Raw genomic sequence first — 25430 nt, 5'->3', positions numbered from 1 at the left:
CAAGAAGAACTATAACTGATTTAAATAAAAGGCAATTAGAAGATTTCAGATTACTTAATATACCAAGGGTAATTTTAAAAAGTTTGCTGATGGTAGGGATAAATTTAGCCGGATAATATAATGATAAGGATAAATTTGACCGTATAATAGAGGTTAAATATATACCATATCTGAAAATAAAAGGATATATTTGACCTTTTTCCCATAGAAATATATTGGTTGCAAACTTGCGATTTTACCCTATACTCAAGCGTAGTATTCAGAAGATATCAATAATTTTCCCTTATCTTTAAAAAAAGGGAAAAAGGCCAAAATTGTCCCTCTACTTTGAATAATTAGTCACGTTTATACCCGTTTTTACTTTTCGCCTAAAATTGTCCGTACCGTTAACATAGTAACTAAAATTACCCCTAACCCTAACAGATATCCTACATGGCACCTGAGATCCATAATAATTTGCCAACTAAGCAAATATGAATCCATTTTTAAAAAGCCACCCGACCCATTAATTAGTCTTCTTCTTCATTGATTAGAGAAGACCAAACCGAAAGACAGATCATCTTCCTTGCCAGGTCGGCGCCGAAAATTTTAACCTAACACCCAGTTCGAATCAGCTAAAAATGCCTCAAACATTAGATTCAAATTCTAAAAAATGTTTCCAACAAAAATTTATAACACCCAATTGAAATTCTAGTAAAAGTTCTTAGATCTGATTTCTTCTTCTTTTTAATTCAAGCTTGAAGCTCCTTCAATGGAGACCAAAAATTTTCCCTCAAAGTAGATTTTCCCGCAGCAAACCGATGAATAAAATCACTTCAGCCAACCAATCCCAACTCTAAAATTAAAGCAGAACTGATATATTTCAAAAATCTCAAAAATCGATATACACAGTAATGATCTGTTGTTGAATCCACGAAGTTAGATTTTTTCTTTTCAACAAAATGAAGTTAGAATACAAAATTTTGATTAAACTTGATTAGAGTATTACTACAGTGGAGTATTAAACATAGAATCTTTCATTTGGCAGTGAGAACCAGTGGAGATGGAGTTTAGTACGAGATGTCGTGGCTATGGTGTAGCTAATTAACAGTTACCGAGTTTTGGCTATTTTATTGAGTGGACTAACGAGTTCATGGATAGTCAGTGAAATGGATCGGGTCTTTTCAATTGGTTCCGAATTTGCCTAGCTGTCAGTTTAGGAGAAGGGTCCTAGATGCCATGTAGGACATCTGTTAGGGTTAGGGGTAATTTTAGTTACTATGTTAATGATAGGGACAATCTTAGACGGAAAGTAGAAAAAAATATAAATATAATTAATTATTCAAAGTAGAGGGACAATTTTGGCCTTTTTCCGTTGAAAAAAAGGACAAAAGAAAAGTATTACTACGACAGTAGGACGGAATGAATGGCCGAATTTTACACTTCTCCGAAAATACGACGCGGCAGTCACATAAACGAAGTTGTAAAATTCTCTCCTATACCCTTCCTTCTTCCCCACTTCCCCTCTACATTTGACATTTACACCAACCCAAAAAATAAACTAATCATCACAATTCACACGACCCGCAGATCCCAAAAAATATCAACAACTCTCATCTACAATTTTTCATTTAATTTTCTATCAGTGAATAGTTTTATAATCTTCAAAAAACTCTATAAATATATTTTAAAAAAATGTCAAGCGACAGTGAGGACGAAGACGAGCTCTTACAGATCGCATTGCAGGAACAAGCTCAACGCAACATCAATTACCAGAAACCGGTTCATCAACCTTCTAAACCGGTTCGCAACTTCGTTCAGCCGCCATCGCAGCCCAACTCGAGAACCGGCGCTACCGGTAGTAATACGGCGGGGAGAAAGAACACTAGCGCTGCCGCGATGCCGAAGAGCAGTAACAAGAACAGTAATCAGCAGCGGAAGTCTGTGGAGGATGACGATGATTCGGAAATCGAGATGCTGAGTATATCATCGGGAGATGAGGATTCGTCCAAGGATCGCGGGTTCGGGTCGAGCAATCGGGCAGCAAGTGGTGGAGGGAAAGCTGCATCTGAGGATGATGGATTGTGGGATGGTGGTGAGCCTGATTGCTGGAAGCGTGTTGATGAATCTGAGGTATATCTATGTATTCCTTTTCTTATGCTTATTGAGCAACACTAGTAGTTCTATCTGCTTCTGCATATGCACTGTGGACTCATTGTACTGATGTTTGATAATATGTATGTTCAACAAGTTTATATAAGCTGAGGCAGTCTAGTTGTTATACATTTGCGCCCCATGTCTAACTACCTTGTTGTTGCTACCCTATGTCATAAGATAGGGGTAAGGATTGCTACCCTATGTCATAAGATAGGGGTAAGGTCTGCGTACACTTTGCCCTCCCAGACCCAACTTGTGGGATTTCACTGGGCTTCTTGTTGTTGTTGTTGCAGTCTAGTTATATGTACAGTGGTGACATTCAAAAAAATGCAAACTTGCACGGTGATATTTACACACTTAATTTTCAAAGGGATTCAATAATTTATTAACCAGAACAATTATTTAAACCTTATCTGTACTGATAATTTTCTGATGAAGGGGATTCAATTGAACCCCCTTCAACACACTTACCCCCACCACTGGTTTGTACTACTTGAATGATATATGCTTCTTAAGCTATACTAGTAGTATATGCTCCGACTCATGCCTTAAGGATTCCTCTTCGTTAGTCATATGTTTCGGATGTATAAGGTCTATGAGCAGTTCTAGAGAATCTCTTTAGTTAGTAATTCTCAAAGGGGAAAAGTCTTCATAAAAAATTCTCAAAGGGGAAAAGGTTAGGATTTTGTCAAGCTTTATAGGGATTTTAAGCTGCAGAACACGAAAGCATGGACAGTCAGGCAAAATGAAGGAAAAAGTGAAAAAAATATGTAATGGAAGTAAATATGACTTGAAAATATATACACAAACAAGGGCAAATGAATTGAAAATACTAAACTCAAGTGAGATATATGAATAAAATCATGAAACCATTTGAAATTTCTAATAGAGATGCAAAGGTGAGGCTTTAAGTTTCTGATATAGGTTTAGTGACTATGTTTCTAATGTTAAATTATCTAATTCATGTTCTTAGTCAGTACCTAATTTGTTCACTACATTTCGTTAACAATGAACATATCAACTGCTAGTAATTGTTCATGTTTGGTTCTTCTCTTTAGGAAAAAATAGAGCCCATAGGCAAACAGGTGCACGGTTTAGTGCCTTGATGGCAGCCTAACACAAACTCTATTTTAAATACTGATAAAAAAACACTCTGTTTAAAGCATACGACTAAAGAATTTGCTTCAATGGATATCCTCTTTGCACATATCTGTTTGTACTTTAGTTGCTTACTATTTCTAGTAACATTCTTTACTATAAGCCTGTTTGCATTTTTTGAATAATTTTTGGAATTCACATTACTTGGATTGTTCATTTTAAGGGAATTAGTCTTTAGGTCTTGTTATACCAATATGGAGCTATATGTAAAATTATTTACCTTACAAAAACTAATCAGGAGGAGCAATATGTATTTGTGTTATTGGTTAAACAGTCTTCTTTATCTTTTGTAAATAAATCAGAGGCCGTGAGTGGTAGTTCCCTTTCTGTGTGGCAATTGATATTTAAACGTGATGAATAAGTTTTGAAATTTACTTATTGAAAATCTTTGCAGCTACGACGCAGAGTTCGTGAGATGAGGGAGGCAAGAGTGGTTTCAACCACTCAAAAGCCTGAGCCAGAGAAGACAGCTGTACCACAAAAAGCTCTTAATAATTTGCAGTCTTTTCCTCGTGGCATGGAATGCATCGATCCTCTGAAGTTGGGGTACTTCTCTTCTTGCTTAAAATCTGGCTTGGGAAAGTGCTTTCTCCTGATACTTGTTCTTACCGGGATGCTGTTCTCCTAATGACAGGATAGTTGACAACAGAACATTACGGTTAATCAGTGAGACCTTACAAAGTTCCCCATCCATTGGCGACAGAGATCATTTAGACCCCAAAGTTCGTGGTATTTAATTCTGTCACCAATTTTTTTGATTCTATAATGCTGCCTGTTTTTGATTCATTATTTTCCTCGGACCATATTTGGTCAGCACTACCTGGGAAAATGGGAAAAGAATTATGGTTGAGCCCCTTCAAAGTCATTGTTATCAAGGGTATGTGTAGATGCAGTGATAAATATGAAGATTGATCTTCATAACAAGATTTACTGGATTGAATGATTTCGTATTATTGGGTTGGATGATATCAAGCCTATGTTCCTGTGGCTGTCAGGTGCTTGTGGTTTCAATTATGGGGATCTTATTTGTGATGTATTACAAACTTGTGTTGTGATTACCTTTAGGTCTGTCATAGTTCACGTTATCTTCATTTCTGTTTATTCTTGTGGCATCAGGTAAATCAGGACCCCAAGTAGCTTTTTGAAAGTCTTATTGCCTATGTGGTTGAGCCTTAGGGAAATGATTTGTGTTTGTTTACTCTTTAGTACAAAGATAAAAAATAAAAAAATAAAATTGATTTGTTCTTTTCTACTAGAAAATACCATATTGTGGTGTGAGAAAGCATGTGAAGCTTGGATTGCGATTGTTAGAATAGTTATGTAATAGTTATGTAACCCTAATCCCATATGTATTAGGAGTAGGACATGTTATGTATATATATAGGACTCATTGTATCATGTTGAACATATGAAAATAATATCAATCATATTTTCTCCCGTGCATTCTCACATGGTATTAGAGCAATTGTGAGAGATTTATCGCTGTGCACAAATTCCAGCGATTTCGGGAAGAGAAATCAGTCACCGGAAGTCTTTCTCCGGCGACTTTTTCAAGGTTGTTTGCGTTTGCGTTGTCTTCGTCAGTGTTGTGCAAAATCCAACACTACCACAAGAGTCGCCACTGTCCGGCGACCAAACCCCAGAAAAATCTCCGGCAACAGAAGCCCCAAGCGCCGCCAGAAGCTCACGCGCCGTCGCATGCAGAACCCTTCGGCCATTTTTTGAAAAACTTTCTTCAGAACAGTTGGGTCGTGTACCAATTCCGACCCCACCCATACTGTTTTCGTTTGATTCCGACCACTTTGAGTTTTTCTGGCGACTATACTAATTTTTTCCGGCAACTACAGTAATTTTTCGGCAAAAACTGTGTTTCTTTCATCTGTATCAGCGAGTTGTTAGTTGTTTCTTTATGTTATTTGGTGATAATTTTATAGACCTCACTTCAATCCAACGATGTCTTTGGGAGTCGATGCCTTCGGGTCTAAAAACTAGGGTTTTGGCAGTTCCGGTGTTATGATTACCTCTGAACCTTTAATGGGAAGTTCAAACTACTTAGCTTGGGCTTCGTCTGTCGAGTTGTGGTGTAAAGGTCAAGGTGTTCAAGATCATCTAATCACGAAGTCTAGTGAAGGAGATGCAAAGGCCAAAGCACTTTGGGAGAAGATCGATGCTCAATTATGCAGTATTCTGTGGCGATCTATTGATTCCAAGTTGATGCCCTTGTTTTGTCCATTCCAGACATGTTATTTGATTTGGGAAAAGGCTCGCACTTTATACACTAATGACATATCTCGTTTCTATGATGTGATATCGCGGATGACAAATTTAAAGGAACATGAATTAGATATGTCTACTTACTTGGGACAAGTACATGCATTCATGGAGGAATTTGAGAAGTTGATGCCAGTTTCTGCTAGTGTTGAAAAGCAGCAAGAGCAGCGACAAAAGATGTTTCTAGTTCTTACTCTTGCTGGGCTTCCTAATGATCTTGACTCAGTACGCGATCAGATTTTGGCTAGTCCGACTGTCCCCACAGTTGATGAATTATTCTCTCGATTACTTTGCCTTGCTGCAGCACCAAGTCACCCAATGATCTCATCACAGACACTGGACTCATCTGTTTTCGCATCCCAGACAGTGGACAATCGGGCATCTCATACTATGGAGAGTAGACGAGGAGGAGGTCGTTTTGGAAGATCTAGACCCAAGTGCTCTTATTGTCATAAACTTGGACACACTCGTGACGTGTGCTATTCCTTACATGGTCGCCCACCCAACAATGCTTATGTTGCTCAGACCGAGACTACAGGTAACCAGGGATTTTCTTTATCTGAAGGGGAGTATAATGAGTTCCTTCCATATCGAGCAAGTAAGCAGACATCTCCACAAGTAGCCTCTGTTGCTCAGACTGATACTTTCTGTTGCTGGTAATTCTTTTGCTTGTGTTACCCAGTTTAGTACTCTTGGACAATGGGTTGTGGACTGTTCCGTTGCGTTTTTGGGGCGATGCAGTTCTCACAGCTTGTTATTTGGTTAATCGGATGCTTTCCTCTCTCATCCAGAATTAGATACCGTATGCAGTATTGTTTCCCCAATCACTCTTATACTCTGTTCCCCTCGTGTTTTTGGGAGCACTTGTTTCGTTCATAACTTAGCCCCTGGGAAAGATAAGTTAGCTCCTCGTGCTCTCAAGTGTGTCTTCCTTGGTTATTCTCGTATTCAGAAGGGATATCGTTGTTACTCATCTGATCTTCGTAGGTACTTTATGTCCTCTGACGTCACATTTTTTGAGTCTAAACCTTTCTTTACCTCTTTTGACCATTCTGACCACCTTGATATATCTGAGGTCTTACCTATACCGACCTTTAAGGAGTCTACTATAGCTCCTCCTTCACCTTCCGCCACAGAAGTCTTACCCGAGTCTACCATAGCTCCTCCTTCACCTTCCGCTACAGAAGTCTTACCTATTCCAACCGTTGGGGAGTCTAGTGTGGCTCCTCCTAGACTCCCTGCCACAGGAACACCACTCTTGACATATCATCGTCGTTCGCACCCAACATCAGACCCAGCTGATTCATGTCCTGCACCTGACTCTGCTTCTACTGCGGACTTGTCTCTTCCTAGTACACCGATTGCACTTCGGAAAGGTATACGGACCACCCTTAATCCTAATCCCCATTATGTCAGTTTAAGTTATCATCGTTTGTCATTACCCTATTATACTTTTCTATCTTCTTTGTCCTCTGTTTCCATCCCCAAGTCTACAGGTGAAGATTGTCTCATCCAGGATGGCGACAGGCTATGATTGACGAGATGTCTGCTTTACATACGAGTGGTACTTGGGAGCTCGTCCCTCTTCCTTCAGGTAAATCTACTGTTGGTTGTCGTTACGTGTATGGAGTCAAGGTTGGTTCGGATGGTAAGGTTGATCGTTTTAAGGCTCGTCTTGTTGCCAAGGGATATACTCAGATATTTGGGCTCGATTACAGTAATACCTTCTCTCCCGTGGCTAAGATAGCATCAATCCGCCTTTTTCTTTCCATGGCTGCTGTTCGCCATTGGCCCCTCTATCAGCTGGACATTAAGAATGCTTTTTTACACGGTGACCTTGAGGATGAAGTTTATATGGAGCAACCACCTGAGTTTGTTGCTCAGGGGGAGTCTCGTGGCCTTGTATGTAGCTTGCGCCGGTCACTTTATGGTCTAAAGCAGTCTACTCGAGCCTGGTTTGGTAAGTTCAGCACAGTTATCCAGGAATTTGGCATGATTCAGAGTGAAGCTGATCACTCTGTATTCTATCGGCATTCTGCTTCGAATCTATGTATTTATCTGGTGGCTATGTTGACGACATTGTTATTACCGGCAATGACCAGGATGGTATTACTAAATTGAAGCAACATCTCTTTCAACACTTTCAGACTAAGGATCTGGGCAAACTAAAGTATTTTCTGGGTATTGAGGTCGCTCAGTCTAGCTCAGGTATTGTGATCTCACAACGAAAGTATGCCTTACATATTCTTGAGGAGACATGAATGATAGGTTGTAGACCTGTTGACACTCCGATGGATCCGAATTCTAAACTTCTGCCAGGACAGGGGGAGCCTCTTAGCGATTCTGCAAGATATAGGCGGTTGGTTGGTAAATTAAATTAGCTTACAGTAACAAGACCTGACATTTCCTTTCCTGTGAGTGTTGTGAGTCAGTTTATGGATTCTCCGTGTGATAGTCATTGGGATGCAGTTGTTCGCATTCTTCGGTATATAAAATCAGCTCCAGGCAAAGGTTTATTGTTTGAGGATTGAGGCCATGAGCAGATCGTTGGATACTCACATGCTGATTGGGCAGGATCACCTTCTGATAGACGTTCTACTTCTGGATATTGTGTCTTAGTAGGAGGAAATTTGGTATCTTGGAAGAGCAAGAAACAAAATGTGGTTGCTCGGTCTAGTGCAGAAGCAGAATATCGAGCAATGGCTATGGCGACATGTGAGCTAATTTGGATCAAACAGTTGCTCAAGGAGTTGAAATTTGGTGAGATTAGTCAGATGAGACTTGTGTGTGATAATCAAGCTGCTCTTCATATTGCGTCAAATCCAGTGTTCCATGAGAGAACTAAACACATTGAGATTGACTGTCACTTTGTCAGAGTAAAGATACTCTCGGGAGATATTGCTACAAAGTTTGTGAAGACGAATGATCAACTTGCAGATATTTTCACCAAATCTCTCACTGGTCCTCGTATTAACTACATATGTAACAAGATCGGTACATATGATTTATATGTACCAGCTTGAGGGTGAGTGTTAGAATAGTTATGTAACCCTAATCCCATATGTATTAGGAGTAGGACATGTTATGTATATATATAGGGCTCATTGTATCATATTGAACATATGAGAATAATATCAATCATATTTTCTCCGGTACATTCTCGCAACGATTATAAGGTTATCTTCAATGTTGTAGCACTGCAATATGGTATGTCCTATAAGGAGGTATCGGACCACTTAAAGACAAGCTTAACGAGTAAATGCTGACAGCAGCAAAGGATTGCTTTTACTGATGCATGGATTTTTCAAAGGATTAATCCTAGTAGATAAATGATAATAGTGGGTAATGGAGGTCAATTTTTTCATTTTCATATTTACCAAATTCTATAACAATTTTCTTATTAGTGTCATTCAACTAATAAAATGAGGTCATTTCTACTTGTTTCAAAAGAAGTCATTTGAAGGAGAACCTTTATACTCTCCTCAAATGAACCTATTTCTTTACTATTTTTATTATCTACACTACTTTTCTTACAAGTTCTTGCATAATCTTGCAGAGAGGTTGAATTACTTTTCTGAGAAATTTGACCCGAAGTTGTTTCTGTCTCGGATCCACCAAGACACTAGCGCTTCAGAGTTAGAATCAGGTGCTCTTGCTGTAAAGACTGATCTTAAAGGACGTACACTGCAGAAAAAACAGTTGGTTAAAGAAAATTTTGACTGCTTTGTGTCCTGCAAAACGACAATTGATGGTGAGCTTTGCGTCCTGTAGCACGTGCTACGTTGGTCTTACCTTCATTTATGATAGAAAATGCTTAGTTCGGCGGCAATGTTTTCCTTTTTGTAGATATTGAGTCAAAGTTAAGACGGATTGAGGAAGACCCTGAAGGTTCTGGAACCTCTCACTTATTTAATTGTATCGAAGGAGTTAGTTCAATTGCTAATCGTGCTTTTGGGCCACTATTTGAAAGACAGGTAGGTAGCGCACAATTCATTATATTTTATTAATACATGTAATAAAATTTGAGTATGTAAGTCTGGTTCTTTACTTCTCTTGAATATGGATGGTACTTTATGGTTTTGTTTTTGTAGAAACTTTTGTGAGTGTAAATATTATTGTGTAGGCTCAAGCTGAGAAGATAAGATCTGTTCAAGGAATGCTGCAGAGGTTCCGAACACTATTTAACTTGCCCAGTACTATTCGTGAGAGCATTAGTACTGGTGAATATGACCTGGCAGTCAGGGAGTACAGGAAAGCAAAGTCAATCGTTCTGCCTTCTCATGTATGGATGACCTAGTTAATGCTATGACTTTACATATGCTTGTGTTGTGTGCATTATCCTCCAAGTGAGAATGGCGTATAGAGTTTTATATTTTTGTTATTACGTGTGCCTTTCAGTGCTTAGCCTTTATATTTCCTGGCCTTATTAATCTGTTTTATAGTCGTTATAATTGGTGCTACCAGTAATTGATTATGCTTGGATCCTATCATATATTGTAGTTTAGGACTTCTTTGCAGAAGCTTCTCCTATGTATGCAATTGACAATTTTTTTTTTAATGATTTGCTTAATGTACAGGTGCGAGCACCTCCTTGATGCCTTATTTGATGAGACCTTGAGTTTAATTATTTGAGAAGTATTTTAGGTGCTTTAGCCCTCCTCTGTTTTGACTGCATGTATGCAATTGACGATTTTGCTTTTATGCTAACAATTTGTTTAATGTACTGGTGCGAGCACCTCCTTGATGCCTTATTTGATGAGACCTTGTATTTAATAATTTAAGAAAAGTATTTTAGGTGCTTTAGACATCCTCTGCTTCTCACTGTGTTCTGATTAGTTAAGCTGATTAAAACTTGACAGAGTTCCATGCTTTCATGGCTTAGTTTTGATTTAGTTGTAGTCATGTTCCATTTGACATTGTTATATGCTCCTTAACATATTGGGTTCGATAATAGTCTGATGCTTAACCTTTTCTGATTAGTTTCTGACCTAAATAGATTTACTGTTTGCATCCCTTTGTCTTTGTTAATATTTTTCATAGTTATTCATAGTTTTTGCCCTATCTGTGTTACTCACTCTTGATTGAATATCTTTCCGTCAGGTTGGAATTTTGAAGCGTGTGCTTGAGGAGGTTGAAAGAGTTATGCAAGAATTTAAAAGCAAGCTTTATAAGTCTCTGGAAGATCCTCAAATTGACCTAACAAATGTAAGTTATGGTTACCATCTTGAGTTCAACATTAAAAAGTCAAAAGTTATGACCAGTGCATGATTAGGACATTGCTGTAGATAGTTTGGTTCTCTTAAAGTCCACAAGGAGGTGTTCTTTAATACACACACTTGGATTGTTAAAACTTGAAAGACTAAAGATCTCAGAACTCTTCTCTTGCTAAACTTAAAAATGTGAAAATATATCTCGAGCTTTCAATTTGTGGATTAGGGATAGTCCTAGGACCTTTCAACTTCCTTTGCTTCCTTTCCCCTTTATCAGACATCCACTTATGTTTTGGTGACCAGTCACCTGTTGAGGCCATTCTATTTAACTACTTATGTCATATCCATTTGAGCTACCTATTTTTGGGATAAATAGTGATTACATATTAAGAAAAGGGATAACCCCATATATGTGAGGTATACAACATTAGACTCTAATACCCAAGGATGCATATCACTCTTCTGCTGTGTCTTGTCTAGCTAATATTTGTTTTTTCTTGTTAATGCTAAATTATGATAGAATCCAAATGCCTCAAACATGTTCTTTTATAGTGTTAAGTTCATAATGATTTAGGGTATCCTTTTGTACTGTTACTGCTGTCTAGGGACTTGATTGGTGTTCTTTTATAAAATTATTGGTATCTTATAATTGTATATTAGCTGGTTAATTTACTGAGTGAGCTTTCCTGCCTGCAAATAGCTTCTCCTAACACTCTTTTTTTGCGTCTGAATTCTAAAGCACTTCTTGGAATTTGGGAAGTCATGATCAACGTTAGGTTGCTCAAAGCTTAGCAAGGTTTAAACATCAACATGTAAAGTTCCTTTGTATATCATCACTGTACTTTTACTTGAAGCAGTGAGCCATATTAATAGTTTTCTTTGGACCTCCTTTTCGTGATGTATGGTAGGGTGCAGACTTGTTGATCACCTCGCACCTGCTATGTGAATTTATTTTCTTGTTTCCTGTGTATAAGATAGAACTGAATACACATAGAGGTAACTGATTAATTCATATTGAAGAGTGCCTATGTCATCTATCAAATGTCTTATATGTGTAGACAATCAGCCTGATAAATTGATATCGGACTGCAATCTCAATGTAACTACCTTTTGCTGTGTGATAAAGAACTTCCAGACAAATGTTTGGATATCTTACTACATATATGAAGGAGAAATGTGATTCTATGCTAAAGAAGGGTGAAATTGCTTATATCAAGGCATGGCAGGTCTCAATTGCCGGATTACTGAGGGCAAACCAAACAGTTCTGATAATTGGTTACCCTGATTGCACTTGAATTATGGACCTTATATTTGTGTGCAACCATCTAAATGCGGATACTTTAAATTGTCACTTTCTATGTTTAAGGAAAATCTAAAATATTTTCCTATAAATACTTGTTACTCGTATTTTGACTTTAATTGCTTCATGCAGCTTGAAAATAATGTGAGACTCTTGTTGGAGTTGGAACCCGAATCAGATCCTGTGTGGCACTATTTGAATATACAGGTGAGGACTCTAAGGTCCAATCATCAGTTTCTATTTTTGTTCCTAGGTTCTTTTTCTTTTACTAGAAAGACAATTTTATTGAACATAAAGCCTTGTGAGACTAACAATTGAAACAAAAGATCGACCAATTGACAAGATATAATGTTACATCATGAGTTGTTTTATAGCAACTGCTAACTCCACTATGAGTTTTGTTACCGGTTGAACTCATGGTTGTTTGATGTCTCTTAACCTTTCGATTGAACCTATTAAGTTCCCACGTCGATTGAGGGTATGAGAAGTTGTCTCCTTGGGTGGTTTTGGACAATTTTCACCTCATAAGCAAGGTTTTGGATTGAGCAGGCTCAAGGTCCATTTTCTTAACATGGTAAAAGTTGGGGTCAGCTATATGAATCCTCACATTCTCATTTAAGCTCAACTCATATCATCATCGTACCAAATAAAAATATATTCTGAGGATTCATCATGAATTGGCAAGTTTTATGCTGGCTGCCAGCCTACCAAAACTCTCCTCCTTTATCCGTGCTTGGGACCGGCCATATGAGCAAGCTCACATTTCATTAAAAACAGAATACTCGTGATGGTTTGTGAAACCCTCTCTCTTCTGCATAGATTATAATTGGCATTTTGTTTTCTTTATCGGAGGCGAATGATATGGTAAATATTTCCATATTTTGTTGTGGGACTAAATTCTGCAATGTTCTCTTTGTTGTCAATCTGACAGAACCACAGAATCCGAGGTTTGCTTGAGAAATGCACTTTAGATCATGAAGCAAGGACGGAAAACTTTCGGAATGAGAAGCGTGAAAGAGCTTTATCTGATGCAAAATGGAGGCAAATTCAGCAAGATTTGAACCATTCTGTAAGCCCAACTGCCTGTTATCAGAAACATTTGATAATTAACTGGATTTAAAAATTAATGTACTAATTTTCTATCCCAAATGATCATCAGTCAGATGTTGATTACTCTGATTCTCATGAAAATGCATATTTGCCGGGTGATTCACAACAAGTGGAATTTAGTGGTGAAAAGGTTGATTCTCTCAGAGGAAGTTATATAAGGAGGTTAACTGCTGTAATTATCCATCATGTGCCTGCCTTTTGGAGAGTAGCTATTGCAGTTTTCAGCGGGAAATTTGCGAAGGTAATGAATTTTTCTTCCAAGTATACTTTGTAACTAGGTTGGTGCAAAATCCGAAGGATATAAACAAGATATTTTCTGATAATTTACAAAGTCAATGAGGGCCAGAGCTTTTGTGGTGTTTTTGAGTTATTTCAGTGTCAAAACAAAAGCAGTTAAATTTGCATCTTGCACTTGTCATTTTTGGGGGTTTCAATTTATTTTTTAAACAATTCAAAAAATGGATGACAATCATTGATAAGTTTAGTTAACCTCAGTTTGCTTAGTTGATTTGCATAATCTTTGAGTCTTGTAAGAACACAGTTTCTGAATACAACTTTGTGTATTAGGTTTAGAAGTAATTCTCATTTTCTGCACCCAAGGGTATGGCCTAGTGGCCTATAAAGTGGGTTGAGAACCATGAGGTCTCATGTTCAAATCCAGCGGAGGCAAAATACTTGGTGATTTCCTCCCATTTGTCCAAGCCTTGGTGGATAGGATTACCGGGTACCTATGCTGGTGGGAGGTATCTGTGGAATTAGTCTAGGTGCCCGCAAGCTGCTCCAGACACCACGGTTATAAAAGGAAAAGTAATTGTCAATTTTCTTTCTTTGGTTCGTTGTTAATCTGACCTACTGATTACACTAGTTTCTGATTGAGCTCTTATTATCTAGGACGAGAGGAAAATCCATGAAGATTAAAAGCGTGCAGTTAAGAAATGGTCAGATAATGTATCTACTTAATTTCAAAAAAGAAATGGTCTGATAATGTAAATCTTCTGTCACTGGTCAATATTAATAGATATCTAAACAAAGTTACATCAGTTATCTGCCCTTGGTTTGTAATCAAGATCCTGTTATAAAGTTAAAACGTGTCAAAAACCAAAGAGCTTGATAAACACAAAGAGGAAATATCTGATTTCTTTTGGTGCTATTTAGAACTAATGATTCTCCCTCGTCCCTAAAAGAATTGGTGTTCGGAGTACGGGGCTGAACTTATCTAATTCAGTGTGAATTTGGGCATTGATTTCTTAAATATTTAATGTAAAATTTATCTATTTAAAAACTAAATAAAAAGTACTATAAGTAACATTTTTATTGTTAAAATATTTAAAAGCTTTTTTTGAAATGGGTAACGGGTATATTAAAACATCAGCACAAAGGAAGTGCTGAAATTCATATTTACAGATTACAAAATGCAAAAATATCACCTGCACATCTCACAGGGATCCTATGACATCTATGATAGATTCTGCTTCATCTACTTATTTTTCTTTCACCAAAAGTGAAATAACAAAATATAATTCATCTTAATCTTTTGTACTGAGCTACTTCTATCTTCAAAGCATCTTGCATTCCTTTCTTTCCATAGTGTCCACCAGATGCATGCTGGGATGATCTTCCACCAACTCTTCTGCTTTACACAACCACCTGAATATTTAAAAGCTTTTTGAAAAGGAGTGGTCAAAGAAAAACTCTTTGACTCCGTAAAGATGACGTTTGTTACTGTCCAGCACTATCTTATTGCTGGGATTTTGCTTTTTTGCATAGTGATTCTAAAAAATATGGCTCCCCTATTAGTGTTTGTCTCATTATTTGTGGGAGGACACATTCAAGGCGAAGCAGCTACATAGTGTTAATGGTTCAAAAGTAACTCTTATCTCTGCTTGACTAATGACAAGTACCTGGATACAATAACTTAAACTTGATACTGAAACAAGTTGAAACATTGTCTTTTGAGCTCTTTCCTCTTTGGGGTTTGAAATAGTTGTGCTAGATATGTTATATCACAAGTGGAAGGGGACTTATGCTTGAAGTCGTGATCTCTTACTATTATGTAGTTTTTATGGTTCTTCTATGTTTTTAACTCACACTATGGTTGAAAGTAATAAATTATAGTACTTTAATTTAATGACGTTAGCAGATATAGATGCTAATAAAATTGTCATTACTTCTGCCATATATCATTGATAATTCTTATTGTGATCCTTGGTCTGGTCAAGGTAATTTTCTTTTATTATTTCCCTCTTTCTTCCTGTTCTCATTTGCTCTTTTTCTTTTTATTATTCACACTTTTACACAACATTCACTAACCACTAATTATATTCATTTTTTTTTCTCCCAATATCACTTCCGTCGCCCCTCTGACGCCATAGCCACTGTTATCCCAAATTTTGGTTCAATAATATCTCATGAAAGATTCACCATTGTTCCCTTTTAGCTTTGTTTTTCAATTTCAAAGTACAAATCTACTACCACCAGTAAACCACCCTTCTCCGCTCAAAGAACCCGCTTACCCCTTTGTTCCTGTTGGATAGTTTTACGTGCAATTTCATTTGCAAATTTGTGGGTTGTTATCAATTCTCAAGAAAAGGAATTTTGGCTCCGGTGAAGATGAGAGATTGAAGAGTGCTTTTAATCGGGGGTGAAGTGTTGTTGGGGTGATTTTGCTGGTTGCTTGGGAGTCTTTCGGGGAAGAAATAATAATTCTATTTTCTATAACTGGAATGAGAGGCTTGAAAGTGGTGAAAATGATGAGTCAATAGAAGGCGAGCAGCTGAACTCCATCGGAAATAGAGGAAACAGAAAGATGATGAGGAAAAAGAGAGGGAAAATAAAGAAGAGAGAAATGAATAAGAAAACAAAAAGTAGGAACGATAAAGGGTTTTGTATTTCACTTAAGATAAACTACTCAATTGTAATTACTTACAGCGTCCAATGAAAAATCACATTTGTTCTGTTTTTAATCGCTTCTAGTGGGGTGAAAACACTTCCTTTGCCACATCACCTCTTAGGGTGATATTAATTTCACATCGGATAAGAATAAGGGGGTAATAGAATGCCCGTAAATTTTAGGTGTGTAACTGAGTTCTGGGAACAAGTTTGAGGGGTAACTTGTGTATTTTCCTTATAAGATATGCAGTCTCATCTCTCAACATTTGTTATTTATTTCCATCTGCTAGTTTCTTTGATCTCAATGGACCTTTCTTCTGGTTCTGTAGTCTTCTCAAGTATCCTCTGATTCAAATGTGAATGCCTCTGTGAACAAAAGTGAAGAAAAAGCGGGAGATGGGAAGTACTCAAATCATTCACTTGATGAAGTTGCTGGGATGGTTCGCAGTACTATATCAGCTTATGAATCCAAGGTAATTGTCCAATCTTGATGGTAGGTGAGTAAAGTATAGATATATATGTAATCTTTGAGTAGTTTATGGACTTTGTTGTCTTCCATTTATGGTTGTAATAGGAATAGTTATCAGAAATTTCCCCACTTCCAAATTTGTCCCACCAAAAAGAAAAAAATTTAACTATCACTTCCAAACTTTTTGCTTTTCAATCAATGAGGATCAAGGCCTGCTGCACAATGCACATTACTTCTCTTTGTTCTATTTATTTTGCCGGGAAGGGGTTTTATTTTATTGAGGTCACTATTATGTAATTCTTTGCTGGGAAGGGGTTTTATTGAGCTCACTCTTATGTAATTACTCCAAATTTTCTAAAGAGCAGCCTTTCGAAGGTGTTTATAATGAAAACGTATCCCCAGTGAATACCTCTCTATGTAAATTTTTCACCCATGTTTGTCTGTGTTAGCATAACCTTCTAGCACTTTTTGACTTAGGATGCAGTTGGTTTTGGTTTATCTATGAAAGTCTATATCGGAGGAGGAAGTTAGATTCATTGGACGGTTGCGGCTCACAGAATCTGGATTTGAAGTACTCCATTGCCTTTCCTTCTTTCAGACAGTATGATTACTGTGACAAATCTAAGCATGACTACACCCAAACTGCTTAAGCTCCTTACTTCAGTTTGTTGGCTTTGTACCCTTTTTAAGTTTTCACATTCTTTTACACTAGGAGCAAGCTGTAGTTAGTCTTTCTGTTATCGACCTCGTTTTGGCATTCCAGAAAACAAATTTGCAACTAGGCTTTGCGATTGATTTGTATGTCTCGGGGTGAAAGAGGTGTAACATCTTATGATTTCATATGTTCGTTTTGCTTCTTTTTAATGCATCTGAGTATTGAAATAACTCCCACAGGTTCAGAATGCATTTGGGGATCTTGAAGAATCAAATATTCTTTGCTCATACATGAGCGATGCCATAAAGGAGATATCCAAAGCATGTCAAGCTTTTGAAGCAAAAGAATCAGCGCCTTCAGTTGCTAGTACGTAAATTTCAGAGTTGCTTAGACTATCGTGCATGAGAGGTATCTGATTGACTTTATTCCTTCGTAACAGTTGCAGCACTGCGAACACTTCAGTGTGAGGTCTCAAAAGTTTACATATTGAGGCTCTGCTCATGGATGCGGACTACAGTTGAAGAGATATCAAAAGATGAATCCTGGGTTCCAGTATCTATTTTAGAAAGGAATAGATCTCCATATACCATTTCTTCCTTGCCTTTGGCTTTCCGTTCAATTATCACATCTGCAATGGATCAGATCAATTCGTAAGTTGTAGAGGTTTGTTACATGCTGTACATATTTATACATAAAGACATAAGTATCCAGTTACCCCTACATATGGCAGTAAGTTGAACAGTCTGGGTAGCTAGATTCTCTCATTATGTAACATCTTTGCTATTTTGACATTTACTGTTACTTCTTTATTTTTTGAAAAAGTTGCTTTGACATTACTTTAAAAAAAAAAGAAGGAAAAAAGCTTCAGACACTGGGAAGTGCTTCAAATCTAGGGTTGCAAGACTTAAGAATGAATACATGACTTAAGCAAGAGTGAATAAGTGGTAATTTGCACCTATGTGAGCCTTAGACCAGCTTTATTAAATATCACTTGGTTCCCTTGAATGAAGTAACTTGACGTAGGAATTGTTAACTTTTTGTCGTCTTTGGAAGCTATAAGCCCTTAAGAACTCGCTAAATCAAGGGGTTGGCCTGGTGGCAATTGACTTGAGCCTTGGGGTTTGCTCCCTTTCAAGGTCTCAAGTTCGAAACCCACTGGGTGCAAACAATTTCTTAGGGCCATTGGACTGGGTAAAACCTGAATTAACCGTGGTGCACTTGTGGGAAACTCCTTGCCGAGGGCCTGTGCACCCCTGGGAATAGTCGGGGCTCTTAGAGACTCGGACACCCGGTGCAAATCAAAAAAAAAAAAAAAGAACTCGCTAAATCAAGGGTCATTTGTGGCTTTGCATGTGTAATCTGAACTTCTAAACTAAATTTTTTGACTAGATTCACTACATTTATATACCACTTGTATATGGGTGAAAATTTTATTTTATAAACTAGGTAAACATTTAACCAAAAGGTACCTCTTACTTACGTTTGAAAGATTATGCTGCAGTTATAATTATTGATAAGACTTGTTTTTTCACTAGAAAGAAAGTTTTGCTCATGAGAATAGCTGTCACAAAGATTAGAACCTGAAGATGACTAATTCTTCTTTCTCTGGGACCTCTAGAACAGATAGAGATATGATAGACCATGTAGAGGTTCCACTGATTCTCCTCCCACTCCTTATGTACTGAATTTAAGGCGGTTTTAGAATTTACTGGTTCTACAGTCTGTCCATGTACGCCATTCACTGGCAAATGGCGAGAATGTACAATTCCCTCAAATCTTACCTTTCCAGCTATGATCAAGTCTTGGAGTTTAGTGCTAAAAACTCATTAAATGAGAGAGAGAGAGAACAAAAGATTCCTTAAGTATTCTTGCAAAACAATAACAAAAGCATATTTCATTATTACATTGTTTGTTAAATAATGTACCAAGGACTTGATTGTTCTAGGTCTTCTCAAATGTGATGGAAATTGAAGTCTCTGTTACCTTTTAACTTAAGTGGAACCTTTGCTTAATAGAAGAGGCGAAGGGAAATTCCTGAGATATATTGAGGAATGAGGAAAGCACATACAGATTTAGTGAAAATATGAGTAACACTATAAAGCTGAGTAACAAAGTGATGAATAAAGAGATACCAAGAGGATCGTGTATTTGTTCATACTAGCTATTATTCAAATTTTTGCAAGGATGGAGTGGCCATTGCAAGAAAAGGAGTCCCCTACTGAGAATGTGTAAAGATAAGATGGAAGCATCTGAAGGCGCAAACCGCAGATGATGGATATCACTGATCCTTTTAGGATTAAATTGAGGTGTGATTGCCTGCTCTTAATGATAGAGAAGGCGAATAGAGATGGGTGGGCTTGTGAATGAATTCTCGTGAGATTTCTAAAAGTATCCCAAGGCCCCAAAAATCATTCTGCTTAGGAAGATGCATAAGCTCTTAGTTAAGAAGAGGTTGATTCTTCAACACCTCCTATCTCTCCTGAAGAGAGTCGTGTATGATTTAATCTAACTTCTGACTCCTTTAGAGTTTTGGGAATCACCAACTGATTAAGTGTTTATCTTTAACAAAGGTTAAAAGTTATAACATTCTAGTAGGTTTGCCATCATGCTGTTTATTTGTTGTTGGAGGGACATGGAAATGATGTCTTTTAGGATGGGTGGAACCTAATATTATTAGCTGTGGATAGTAATTCATTTTGGTTTGCGTGGGATATGGATATCCTTACCTGGTCGAAAATCATATCCGTGTCTGACCTTTATCCCGAAAAGGGAAAAAAATGAAAAAAGGAAGCAAAAAGGCATATCCATCTCTGAGATTTGACAATCAGAAAATGGTAATATACTTTACTGAGAACCATACTAAGATATTTTGTCTGAATTGGTGGACGACTTTTTGGTTGTGGACCCTTGTAAGAGGTTCTGGGATCGTGCCTAATATCATATCACTGCTAGAAAAGCACATTGCTCTCAGTACATATGTATGTCACAGCTTTGACCTTTTTTTGATAAATAAAGGAGGTAGCAGCTGTATAGTACTAAGGAGCCAAAGGCGTAAAAAGGACCCCATGCTTCTTTAATTAACATGAGGAGTCCAAATATGTATCCATGTCATTTTCTTTCCACGTGATTTATTTTTAGTGCCTGGGCATTGGAAGACGAAGTTTACAACTTTCTGCCTTTTCTGCGGTCTACCTCTAGAATTGATTGTGCATAGGCATAATCAAAAACAATATCAAATGGAAGTTAACATAAAGATTTTTGTTTCCTCAGTGTCTCTTAAGCAGCATTTTTATCCATGTTCATGCTACGTAGGGACTTAAAGCACATCTCCTCTCTCAATGGTTAAAAATTTGCAAGGAAATCGATCAAAAGGATCTCCATTCACTCTAAGCACATCTCGTCCCTCAGTGGTTAAAAAGTTACAAGGAAATCTAACAAAAGGTTGTATAATTCTTGTAAGCAAAGATGAACTCTTCTTGTGGTAAGCCGTATTGACAGTGTATTTAGGCCATCAGAGAACAAGTCTGTTACTTTGTTATGAGAGCTTAAGTGTGTCTCAACTTTTGTTCTTTTTTCGTTAGCTAAGCTTTTATTTTTTCCAGAATGATTGAGTCTTTGCGGAATGAGGCGATGAAGTCAGAAGACATATTCTTGCAGCTTCAAGGAATCCAGGAATCTGTTAGACTTGCCTTCTTGAATTGTTTGCTTAATTTTGCTGGTATGTAGAAGTTGATACCTTAGCATTTCAGTAGCTGAAAGACTTCAGAGCTTGATACAAATTGTTTTCCCTGATAATTATAGGTCATCTGGAGCAAATCGGAAGTCAGCTTAACCTGAATAAATCCAACAAAGAAAGTCCGTATTTTCAAAATGGATATCTTGAACCAGAAGAAAAATCATCTGATCCCCTACCAGGAAGTATTGTTGATCCACATCGACAGCTGTTGATGGTTCTAAGTAATATTGGATATTGTAAAGATGAACTTGCTCGTGAATTGTACTGCAAATACAAACAAATTTGGCTGCAGCCGAGGTACAAAATTACTTTCTGCTCTTTAGCTTACACATTTAGTTAAAAGCACTTTGATGATATCTTGCTCCAAAATATATAAGAAATATTGGAAAATCCCAGCAAGTAAGCTGGATAGACTTAGGAATGTTATTTCTTATATTAACATTATGCAGAACGAATTTCAAGGTGAGATTCATAAAATGGTTGGTTACACCGGGCATTACTGGTTTGCACATTTTGCATAGAACTCTTATTCTTATGCTGAATAAGAAAAAATGAGAAGACTGTGTTGATCATTTCCTAGGCCTTTTCTCCCTTGACTTCGGCAAGATTTTTGTTTAACTGCCAAATATTATGTTTAACATCATGTCATTATGATATCTACTTTAGGGGGAAGGATGAAGAGGACAGTGATATCCAAGAATTGATTATGTCTTTTGCTGGGCTTGAAGAGAAGGTCCTTGAACAGTACACTTTTGCAAAGGTATGACATAAAACTGTTGTATCAATTTTTTACCTGGAAGAATCTTAAAAGAGAAATGGAACCTTGAGTCGAGAAACTACTGCACGTCACTGGAGATTCTTGAATGAGTATATTTGCACCAAGCATGTGGCAAAATGTTTATTCAATTATACAGTTATAGTCATTGTGCTTTCATACAAATTGCTTGTTCATGTACCTTTCTCAGAATCAAAATACAATGTACTGCGATTAACCCTCACCCCCTAATCATTTAATTTAATATAATTGGGAGACAGGTAGTTAGATGATATATCTTTTGGTCCCTCATGGGTGTGGAGGATGTACAATATCCCCCCAAAAAGAGGAAGTTGCAACATTTTTGTGATGTGCTTGATATGGTCATACATTTCTTAAATAAAGGCTCCATAATTACTATTTTTTGGCATATTTTTGTTAGACAAATTTGATTAGAGCAGCGGCTATAAACTATTTCTTGGATGGTGGAGTGCAATGGGGTGCTGCGCCAGCAGTTAAGGTGAGAAAGACACTTCTCATTAACTTAGTGTGTTTTCACCTTTGAATGTTAACATGGCCTTTTTTGCCTTGCAGGGTGTGCGAGATGCTGCTGTGGAATTGCTGCACACTCTAGTAGCTGTACATGCAGAGGTAAAATTCCCTGATTGTTTTATGGGCAGACTTTTGCTGAACTAGTTAAATTTTAAATTTCCTTATTACTTGGTCTTCTTTGTAATATTGATTTTTCTCTTCACAGGTCTTCGCTGGTTGTAAGCCTCTACTGGACAAGACGCTTGGTATTCTTGTTGAAGGCTTAATTGATACTTTCCTAAGTCTTTTCCATGAAAATCAAGACAAAGATCTCAAAGCATTAGACGCGAATGGCTTTTGCCAGCTTATTCTTGAGGTGAATTGGCAGTCTACTGAGTCTCATACAAAACAATGGAAAATAGTAACTACATACTAAAGCTAAAAATTGACACTGTACTGTTGCTATGTTCAGTTAACTTGTGCTGTCAGATGACTTCTGCTCTAATGGTTTAAATACAATTTGATGCTTTGCATTTGCTTTTTGAGTACTTTTGGTTCCTCTAGGTTTGCAGCATTCAGTGTTGAGCCAAAAAACATAAATAGTTCCTGGGATTTTTTTCTGATGGTTTGTGTGGCTAAACATGCAGCTTGATTACTTCGAGACCATATTGAATCCTTATTTTACACATGAAGCAAGGGAGTCTCTGAAAACATTACAAGGGGTCCTCTTAGAGAAAGCAACAGAATGTGTTGCGGAGGCTACTGAGACTCCAACTCACAGCCGCCGGCCGACACGTGGAAGTGATGATGTATTTCTGGATGACCGGCAGCAAGGGATGACTGTATCACCAGATGACCTGATTGTGAGTAACACTTGCTCTGTATGCTCTTCTTTTCAGATTTCTTTTTCCGCTTGCCTTCTGAGTTATCTGTACAGTTAAGATAGACTTTCTTACAGAATATTGCTTATTATCACTGAATCCACCTGACAATTTTGCTGCTTTGCCTGGCCACAGTGCTGCCTTTCACCACAGTGTTTAGTTTAGACGGTGTCATTGAGTTGTTTCCTCCACCTTTCTTACTTGCATTTCAATTGTGTTTTAATTCTCAGGCTCTTGCCCAGCAGTATAGTTCTGAGCTACTTCAATCTGAACTTGAGAGGACTAGAATCAATACAGCATGCTTTGTGGAATCAATTCCCCTGGACTCTGTTCCAGAATCGGCAAAGGCAGCATATGCTTCTTTTAGAGGACCTATGGATTCTCCCACTAGAAATTTTAGGGGATCACAACATATTGGATCCCCAAGTTTCTCCAGGCCAAGACGTAGATAAATAAGTATCCATTTCTTTTCTGTCAGTTTTTCTTATGTAATGCTTGTGCAGTTGTTGTATTTTAGCAGTTTCTACATTCTTTTGTTAGAAGAAAGAATTTTGCTGATTCATTCATGTACGTAGAATTGAAGCTGTTTTCCGCCAGTACGGTTTCAAAAGATTTTATGCAATTTTCTTTATATAAAGTTGACTTGTGTTTTATATCTTGTATTTGGTCTTATTCCACTTTCGATCCCTTATATAGCTGACGGTGAGGGGTATACTGTGGACAGACCACCTTGCGTTGCTACGAGTAGCTAATTACTCGGGGGAAATTCAAAAATAGCCAGATTTATAAGTGGTCATTCAAAAATAGCTACAGTTTTAAAAGTAATCGAAATTTAGCCACTTTTCATGTAAATATAAATCTGAACGAAAACACTGTTCAAAATTCGGAAAATACTCTAGCATAATATACTGGAGTTCCAGGATAAGTATATTGCAACTCCAGCTTATTATAATGGAGTTCCAGCATAAATATACTCAACCTCCAGCATAATATACTGGAGTTCCAGTATAATATACCGGTCCAGTATAATATGCTGAAAATTTATACACAAGTGATCCAATCTCCAGTATATTATGCTGGAACTTTCCGCGTGTTGGAATTCCAGCATAATATGCTGGAAGTTCATACACAGATGCACCGATCTCTAGTATATTATGCTGGACCGGTTCCTATTGTAGCAAAATAATGGCTATTTTTCAATGACTTTGCAAATGCTGACTATTTTTGAATGATCCGTCCGAAAACTGGCTAGCCCGTGCTATTTTAACTAATTACTCCGACTAGTTTGACCACACCATTGGGTATGTGTATCCTTCAAGTCGTTTGCTCAAAGTCAAAGTTTAGTTTGGGAGTCCGTACGTTGCAATTTCTGCTTGGCCCTATTTCTACAAAGGAACCTCCTACTAGCGGACAATGCTATAGATCCTCTTAAATGGATCCTTCCTTTCAGCTAGATACAGTTGCTGTTTTTATTGACTATGGCTAGATAATAAGTTGAGCCTTTTCTTATTTGATGTCGGGGCTGCTTGTCCAAATTCCTCCAGAGTCGCTGAGTTGTACCTCTTGCCTGAAAGTTGAGCTGCCTATTGCACATGCTGTATCAGTCCTCGAGTTTAGAAGCTTATATCCTTCACTTCAATTTCGTTATTTTGGATTGGCATGTCTTGTTTGGGCCGTTTAATTGGGCATAGATTTTGACCCTCAGTTGCGTTTTCAAGGTTAAATTTCGCATTTTATTATAAACAAGTAAAGAACAATCCATTTGACAGTGTACTTAATATTGTAAAAAGGAAAGAACATTTACATCCTAAATATATTCACAGAATATAAGTGAAGACTTACGTCTATTGTATAAGTTTTATTGTACGTTCGATCCAAGATTTCTTTCTTTCATTTCACATTCAATTTCCTCCTGGTGATGATCGAATAATTGGAGGAAACAAATGTCGTATAATTCAAATTGGTAGATGAATCCTCATTAATCAAACTGAATGTCTAAACAAGCAAGACTTTAAGAGTTTTCGCTCTCTTGAGAGACAAAAAATTTGAATTTTATTAATTTTGTTGTTAAAAGTACACCCTAGGAAGAATAAAGAATGGGTAAACAAGTTATTGCCTATGGATCTTTTTCCAGCAGAACCATTTCCAAGGCTGATTGTCCATTTGGTTTCTATTAGTCACTGCTTTGTTTGTATCAATAGCTACCCCTTAATGGTAACATAGCGGTGAAAATTTACTCGTATCGATTATTTATCAAATCAATAAATGCATTTGCATGTAAATTTCTCTTTCTTAACCAAGTTAATATTATACTTTCTCACATCTTTAAG

The 25430-nt window shown here is 37.4% G+C and overlaps 1 protein-coding gene across 1 annotated transcript; it reads left to right on the top strand.

Moving 5' to 3' along the window:
• The first annotated feature begins 1450 nt into the window (after nucleotides 1-1450).
• Nucleotides 1451-23753, top strand: LOC104222125 (exocyst complex component SEC5A-like). The gene is made up of 21 exons (XM_009773319.2): nucleotides 1451-2112; nucleotides 3689-3840; nucleotides 3929-4023; nucleotides 9122-9316; nucleotides 9412-9539; nucleotides 9689-9847; nucleotides 10666-10770; nucleotides 12208-12282; nucleotides 13007-13144; nucleotides 13235-13426; nucleotides 16404-16547; nucleotides 17438-17564; nucleotides 17638-17848; nucleotides 20801-20916; nucleotides 21000-21231; nucleotides 21601-21694; nucleotides 22131-22208; nucleotides 22283-22339; nucleotides 22446-22595; nucleotides 22867-23082; nucleotides 23331-23753. The coding sequence occupies exons 1-21, from the start codon at nucleotides 1675-1677 to the stop codon at nucleotides 23550-23552; spliced, it is 3324 nt and encodes a 1107-aa protein (XP_009771621.1). The 5' UTR covers nucleotides 1451-1674; the 3' UTR covers nucleotides 23553-23753.
• Nucleotides 23754-25430: the final 1677 nt, after the last annotated feature.

Source organism: Nicotiana sylvestris, chromosome 4 (assembly GCF_000393655.2).
Source record: "Nicotiana sylvestris chromosome 4, ASM39365v2, whole genome shotgun sequence".
Classification (NCBI taxonomy): Eukaryota; Viridiplantae; Streptophyta; class Magnoliopsida; order Solanales; family Solanaceae; genus Nicotiana; species Nicotiana sylvestris.
The sequence above is the reverse complement of the archived record's forward strand: the minus strand, read 5'-3'. Positions and strand labels throughout refer to the sequence as shown.

Coding starts and splice junctions, on each gene's coding strand:
- LOC104222125 (XM_009773319.2), top strand. CDS start 1,675: ATGTCAAGCGACAGTGAGGACGAAGACGAGCTCTTACAGATCGCATTG. Junction 13,145..13,234: donor AGCAAGATTTGAACCATTCT/GTAAGCCCAACT, acceptor AATGATCATCAG/TCAGATGTTGATTACTCTGA. Junction 22,596..22,866: donor TTTGCCAGCTTATTCTTGAG/GTGAATTGGCAG, acceptor CTAAACATGCAG/CTTGATTACTTCGAGACCAT.